Genomic DNA, 8,038 nt, shown 5'->3' on the forward strand with positions numbered 1-8,038 from the left:
CTAGAGGGGAGGGGGGTGGGAGGATGGGTTAGCCTGGTGGTGGGTGTTGAGGAGGGCACGTTCTGCATGGAGCACTGGGTGTTATGCACAAACAATGAATCATGGAACACTTCATCTAAAACTAATGATGTAATGTATGGGGATTAACATAAGAATAAATAAATTAATTAATTAAAAAAAAAAAAAGAAAAAAGAAAACAGGCATAAGTCTTCATGACCTTCGATTATGCAATAGTTTCCGAGCTATGACATCAAAAACGCAAGCAACAAAAGAGAAAAGAAGTTGAATTTCATCAAAATTTTAAAACTTCTGACACCATCAAGAAAGTAAAAAGCCCACAGAATGGAAAATATTTACAGGTCATGTATTGTATCCAGAATAAAGAACTCTTATAACTCAATAACAAAAAGACAATCCAATTTAAAACAGGGCAAAGGATCCAAATAGACAGTTCTCCAAAAAAGATACACATATGGCCCACTGGCACAAATAAAGATGCTCAACATCACTAGGCACCAAGGAAATGCAAATCAAAATCACAATAAGATACCACTTCACACCCACTGAGATGGTTATAATCAGACAAATAATAACAAGCGTTGGCAAGGATGTGCAGAAATCGAAACCCTTACACACTGCTGATGGGGATGTAAAATGGGGCAGCCACTCTGGAAAACAGTTCGGCAGTCTTCCAAAGGTTAAACCCAGATCCAGTAATTTCACTCCCAGCTAGACACCCAAACGACATCTGTGTCCACACAGAAATTTGTACAGGAATGTTCACTGCAACGTTATTCGTAACAGCCAAAAAGTGGAAACAACCCAAATTTTCATGAACTGATAAAATGTGATCTATCCACACAATGAAATAGTATTCAGCAATAAAAAGAGAAAAAGTACTGATCCATGCTGATCTCAGGGACATCCAGGGGTCCCCAGAACACAATTTGAGAACCACTGACCCAGACAAAACATCTAGTGTGGGTATTGTGGGTTATCTTCCTAGCAGCCATTTCCCCTCTGTATTCCCCACCCTCCCTCTCAAGAGACCCCTGATTTTTAGGCATTGACCCTTCCCCCATGCCGACCACCACGTGGCAGGAAGCTGATTCCATGCTGAGTCCCAGGGTCAGGTTCTGCTCACTTTAAGCTAACAGGTGCATTCCCTCCCACTGACCACAGTCACGGGTTCAGGGGCGGGCATGTGACTTAGGTCTGATCAGAATGGCTGCAGGACTTTTGCTGGGAATGCTGAGTTAGAGGTAGTTTCTCTCTGCCTCTGGAGGGTGTCCCATGAAAACATGAGGATTGAAACTACCATAACCATTTCACTGCCAGTCTGAGGATAAAGCCTTACAGATAGTCCTTGAATAAAGCCCTTAACTCAAGACTTCAGGAAATAGGAGCCAGTAAATGTCCTTAATGTTCGAACCAGTCTGAATTAGAATTTGTTAGATGTAGTTACAAGCATCCAGCTGATAGACTGTCCAAATGATTTGGAGCCAAGAGTATTACATTCTCTCCGCAGTCAATACACTTTGCCTTTGCTTTGAGGACATTAAGAGATAAGATCTTAGCAGACCATTGAAATAACATTACTTTTTTTTTTTTTCACAATATACTAATACAAAGAGCTGGCCTATATAATCTAGGCCTAAAAATGTCAGAGCTGGGCCATGGTATTTAACAAAGTGTCTCTCTCTGCTATTCCTTTTGTGTCTGATTTTCAGTGGACTCTGAATGGCATTCTAGATGAGTCTGATAAAGAAAAGTGTTGGGTTGTCCTTATTATCAGAAGAGGTGTGAACTGGACCTCGCTTGGATTTCACCACCAGGATCATCATGGGGCCTGATATTCAGCACATACGAATGTTCGCATGTGATCATCCAGTTCCTGTTCCAACAGTAAGAAACCGAAAGAGGAGTAAACTACTCTCTTTTTTTTCCCCAGCTATTAAAATGGTGTTCTACATTTGAGTGATGTTTTGACATTTACGACATGCTTTCATATACATCATAACAACCCAGTGGAGGCTGGCAACTGAGGAATTACAGATGAACAACAGGGGCCCCAGTGACTTGCTTACGGTCTTGCACCATCATAAAATGATGGAATTTAGACTTCAAGACATTAGATTCTAAGCCAAAGCCTCCCAGCTACTTAGAATTACCTCAAATACACCTTCACATAATAGAAAGGTAACAGTCAATATTGTTTCAGCTCTGACAGTGGGCCAGGTACCAAGCATTACAACAAGCCCATGAGGTCTGGGCCATTATAATCCCCACTTTACAGATGAGCAAACTGAGACCCAAATTGGTTAAGTGACTTGCCCAAAGTCACCTGGCTAGTCAGTGGCTGAGCCAGAGTTCAAACTCAAGCGAGTAGCGCTCCAGAACACGAGCTCTCAAATTCTTGGCCATATGGTTTCTTCAACAAGAGTAGAGTTCTACCAGCGGTGCCTGCTGTATATGAGATGACTCAGAGCTACCCAAAACCCACCAGTTCAGTAAGGACTGAAGTGATACTAACAACACAAACAACAAAGGACGATCCGACAATGTTTCTTGTTCTGGAATTTGATCACACAAAGATTGTCTATAATAAGCCAGGGCTTAGATAACATCTTATTAAACTTTCCTGACAATTTTATTGTAACAATAATCATAACTCATTTTGACTTATTCTGAAAGACACCACTGCTGGCTTAGCCAACAGCTGTCCCTGCCTCCCACCACAGACAGACAGACACACACACACACACACACACACAAACACACACACACACTCCTCCACTGCTTCCATAATGCCAAAGCCCACCTCCTACTATAGAGAGTGAAGAGTGTAGATGCCAGAAGCACACATTCCTAGACTCTTCTGCAGCTAGGGCACGGGTATATGATCCAATCCCACCCAACGAGATCTGATAGGAAGACTGATAGGAGCCTCTAGGAAAGATCTTCCTCTGTGATAAAAAGAAATGCATGCAGAGGTACCACCTCTTATACGGTGGATATGGTAGCGCCTGACTCACACCCGCGACTACTGCCGCTCTAAGCAACATGGCTGACATGCTGAGGATAACAGCGTGGGAAGATGGAAAGCACCTGGGTCCATGCAGAACCACCAAGCAACCCTGTAGCTGCCCTACCTCTGGACTTCTCATTAGGTAAGACAGTTAGAGTACTTATTATTTAATCCATTTTAATTTGGCTACTGTCTTACTTGCAGCCCAAAGCATCCTAACTCTCAAGTCTCAAAGGCAGCTACAGAGAAGAAAGAGCTCTGAATTTTCAGTGTCCAACGACCTGGGTTCTAATCTACTTACTTGCCTGGTGACCCAAATTGCTTAATCTCTCTAATCCTTGTTTTCCACATCTATAAAACAGAGGTGATACTCCATAATACAATAACAGCAATAAAATGGAGATAGGAAAATCATGAGATAATGTGTATCCAACCACTCTGTTAACAACAGTGTTTCACTCAAATGCAACTGGTCTACGTAGTAATTAAGCCAGATTTATTAAATTGGAACTAGCCATCTAACCCAACTCCCTTATTTTACAAAAGAGGAAAAGAAACATTGACTCCAATGTCAAGTGACTCACTCAATGTCACAAAACTCATTGGTAACATAATTAAACCATGCATCTCCTGATTCCCAATCTGATGTCATCATGCTACTCTCATGATGATAAGTAATGAGCTAGATTAGATACCGGGCGCTCATTCGACCAGCAAGTGTTTGTCAAAGACAGTTACATGCCAGGTACTACTCTAGGTATTGGGGAATCCTTAATGAACAACCACCACCACCACAAAATGTTCCTACCCTACGGATTTAACAGTCTACAAAAGAAATTATTCAATCTACATTTACACATATGTACTGAATGCCTAATATGTATTAAGCAGTAGGCTAAGATTTCTGTTCAAACACAAATCAAAATTCCCAGCCAATTCCAATAATATCAACCATGTTTACGAGGCTTTGCTAAAGAATGAATAATGTGAAAAGTCTACATTTTACTCAATAAAAGTCAGTATTGAAAATGACAAGTTCATTAGAAGGAGCTGTGAATAACCATGCCAGCATCTGAAAAAAGTGGACAGAATGGGGATCACGGCTAGGACTCCTCTACTTGAAGCAGCATGACTGAATAAAAGAGGTTAGAATTAACCCATGTCCTTCTACACTATCCAGACTTCAAGGGATAGCTCAGTTGGAAAAGCCCAGTAGGGAGTATTCAGCCACTCTTTCCATTCCCCAGGCCTCCGTTGGGTGCCCTACGCTCTCCTTTTGCTCCTTGATCATTTGGAATTCCTCTTCCTCAGACTTAAGCATTCACACTCTAATGACCTGATGGGACAACATCCTAAACTCTGTGGAAAGTGACATAGCAAGTGACTTTCGGCATCCTCTCTGAAAATGGATGCCAGGCGGCTGAGACTGGGTCGCTAGATTGTTTCTTTGAAAGTTTTCTCTGTCAATTATATAATTTGGAACAGAATAATTAAAAGCTGTTGTCTTGGGGCGGGGGGGAGTTCCATAAGTCACATTCTGTGCAGGTTATGGAGGGAGAATGTGTGTGATACTGTATGACAGTCCATACACTTCTTTAGCTTTGTGATTGCCTGGAACAGAGGGAAAAGGTAAGCAAGGAAGGAAGAACAGGGGGTCCCCCAGGGCATGCACTGGTGACTCCGAAAGGTTCTTTTTTCAAAATACCATTTTGTTCTAGCATTAAACAAATGGAAGGTTGTTTGTACCCTGAGTACCCTGTACCCAGAAGTACAATTTCACTTCCTGGGTTTGAAAAAGTCTAAGAAGGTAAGGTCCAAAATTATCAATATAGGATCTTTTAATTCATCCTTATTGGTTAAATATTCATCACCATATGGGGGCAGAAGGAGCAGAAAAAGATGTGCCACAAAATGAAACATCTGAGTTTCAAACAATTCCAAAAATCAACGTTTTGGTATACAGCATTTTTTTTTTAAAGATTTTATTTTTTATTTATTTGAGACAGAGAGGATGAGAAACAGAGAGCATGAGAGGGAGGAGGGTCAGAGGGAGAAGCAGACTCCCTGCCGAGCAGGGAGCCCGATGCGGGACTCGATCCCGGGACTCCAGGATCGTGACCTGAGCCGAAGGCAGTCGCTTAACCAACTGAGCCACCCAGGCGCCCCGGTATACAGCATTTTAACCTCTTTGGCATCAGCTGGGCCCTACAAACACTAACTTGCCAAACTATTATTAGACTGGCTACAATTTATTGTTTCCCAGGACACCAGACAACAAATACATGCCCTTTGGGGACTACTTATCTATTCTAAGGAAGACTAAGTCCCGAAAGGGATAAAACCCAGTGGTGTCAACTCCAAGTGGGACAGAACCGGGCACACAGAGGACTGACAGAGCAGAGGAGAATTCAACATCCCTAACTGTCTGCTGCTGGTCCCTCCATTATTTACATATTCGATATGGGTTAAAGGATCTGTACGTCCGCTTTAGGACCTAAGGCAAAGTGCACAATTATCTCTGGATCACAAGACAGTACACGCCAAAGGGTTCTGTGCAAGACTGTGGCAGGAGGAAAAACTGCCTAACCTTTATTATTAAGTTTAGTAGCACTGCTCCACTCAGAACGAAATTCAAGATCCTCCAGAAAATTCACTGGGAGCCTACTCTCCTGGGAGATCATGGGGCACCACATTCCTGCCTTGAAATTTGTCCAAGGGTCTGCTTACGAATTAGTTACCATTATCTCTGTGTCACAAACTTCCACCGGCAAACAAACCGGAAAGACCTTTCATTCACTCATTCATTCATTCATTCATTTGGGGTCAACACAGCCCAGAGAACTATTCCTGCCGCTGAGAGACGCTGCCCCCACTCATCTCTCAACCGAAATGGATGGTGTGCTCTGTATTTAAAAAACAGCTCAGTCCTGGAGCCTCAAGACTCAGGTAGGCGAGAAGAGGAAATCCCAGAGATAAATAAGCAATAGATTTAAAAGTCAGAAGCTAATCGTGCTGAGCCCTGACACAACCTTTCCAGACTGTGCGCGCCTAGTGGGTCAAAGGAGAGGGCACACATCTGCCTACATAAACGCGCACCGAAAGTGCACGCGCGCGCGCGCACACACACACACAAACACACACACCCTTGCTGGCTCACGCTACATCTCCTGCAAGCTCAAAAGCACTTACTACCCGAGGATGAGGCTGCCAGGAAAGCTACCTTCGTCCAAAGAACTCTTGTTTTCTCCAACTTGAGCAAGAGCAATGTCCACCAATATTCCAAGGGGCGCTTCTTCCCGGAACCCAGGTCCTGCAAGGCTCCCTCCCTGCCCGCCTCACAGCTCTTTTCCTTTCTCTGAAACACACCGACTTCATGATTCCTTTTGGGGTAGCTCCAGCTCCGCGCAGCGCGCGCCCCATCCCTCAAGGCTGGAGCCCAGGTCTGCCCAGCCTCTCTCACTCCCGGGAAACTTCCCCGCCGCCCCACGCGGAGTAAAGGCCATCGGTAGAAGGGCGGCAGGGAGGGAAAGCGGGTCCCTGGGGCTGAGGGCACCTTCGGAGCCCGGGCGCCAAGAGAGGAATGAGTGAACCAGAACTGGTGCATGCCTTCTCCACGTGGAGGAAGGGAGGAAGGAAGAATGGGCTACATGCAGGTGTCCCTCTCGGCTCTCAGAGCTCCCATTTCCTGGCGGGGGAGGGGATCGAGGGGTTAGCCTCTCCCAGGAGGCAGCTGCCCTGCGCCCCCAGCCTAGGCGCAGCAAGACGTGCGCGCAGCTTGCAAGCCTGGGAAGGGGCCCCGGCGCTGATAACGCGCCCCATCCCTGGGTAGGGCTCCCAGCCTCACAGGGCGGGGAAAGAGAAATCCGGCTTTCTAGCAGGCCCCCAGCATGGGTTCTCTCGCTCCTGCCCGCGCACGCCCACCCGCAGAGGCCCCCGCGCCCTCGCCCGGGGCAGCCCGCACCTGGATGTGGCATGAGATCTCCGAGTCGTCCAGCAGCCGGATGGTGCATTTCATCTCCTGGCTGAGCGATTTGATGCTGGAGCTCCGAAAGTGGATCATTTTCATGGTCCTCCTGCCTCTCGGCACACAGTGGCAAGAGGCGAACATGCACCGCGGCCCGGGGGAGCGAGCGGGAGGCTCGGGGCCGGCGTGGCACTGGCCCGCGCGGACGGACACACTCGCGCACGCACCGTCCGGGACACCCGGGTGCGGCTCAGCCCCGGGACAGTGGCGGCGACGGGCGCCTGCGGCCACACATGCCGGGCGGCCGGGGCGCGGCGGGCGGATCCCTCCCCTCCCCTCCCTCCCTTCCCTCGCCTGCGCCTCTCCCGCTCCTTTCCCCGCCTCCGCCCGTCGCGCGCGCTCCTGCGCCTCCCTCCGCCCGGGCTAGCGTGCCGAGGGTGCCCCGGGCCCGTGACCCTGGGCGGGCGCGCAACGCACTCACTCCCACGCGCGGGGAGCCGTGGGAGGAGGAGGCCGAGGGACTGCTGGCGCTGGTGGCCGGGGTGCCCTGGCCGTGGCCTGCTTCGCCGCCGCCGCCGCTGCGTCAGGCTGGGCCCGGCCGCCTCCTCCCTCTCTGCCCGCGATCGCTCCGGCTCCTGGTCACGCTCGTCCCTGCCCCGGCTCCCCCACGCGCCCGACAGCGCCCTGCTCTACTCGGCCCCAGGGACCTGGCTGCGGGTGGGGGGTGGAGGGCGAGCCCGACCTGCACCGGCAGGGAGGATTCCACCGCGGGAGAGGAATATTGGACCAAGGACGAACCCTCTCCCCCCGAAAGTGACATGAGGGCCTGGTATGGCTACCCCAGGAATAGGGCTAATAGTAACAATCTCTAGTACTCGTGGGTATTTTTTAAAGCCTTTATTGAATATTAACTGGTAGTCCATTTCCTTAAAAAAAAAAAAAAATCAGGGGTGCCTGATTTAGTAGAGCATACTACACTTGACCTGAGAGTCGTGAGTTCGAGCCCCACCTTGGGGGTAGAGTTTACTTTAAAAAAAAAAAAAAT

The 8,038-nt window shown here is 47.9% G+C and overlaps 1 protein-coding gene across 1 annotated transcript in view; it reads right to left on the minus strand.

Moving 5' to 3' along the window:
• FRMD3 (FERM domain containing 3) overlaps positions 1 to 7,205 on the minus strand; it is a 311,407-nt gene extending 304,202 nt beyond the window's left edge. Inside the window, exon 1 of the mRNA XM_021677924.1 lies at positions 6,991 to 7,205. Within this exon, the coding sequence (XP_021533599.1) occupies positions 6,991 to 7,137 (147 nt within the window). The 5' untranslated portion in view covers positions 7,138 to 7,205. The remainder of the gene's footprint in view (positions 1 to 6,990) is intronic.
• Between the last annotated feature and the right edge of the window lie 833 nt (positions 7,206 to 8,038).

Source organism: Neomonachus schauinslandi, chromosome 13 (assembly GCF_002201575.2).
Source record: "Neomonachus schauinslandi chromosome 13, ASM220157v2, whole genome shotgun sequence".
NCBI lineage: Eukaryota > Metazoa > Chordata > Mammalia > Carnivora > Phocidae > Neomonachus > Neomonachus schauinslandi.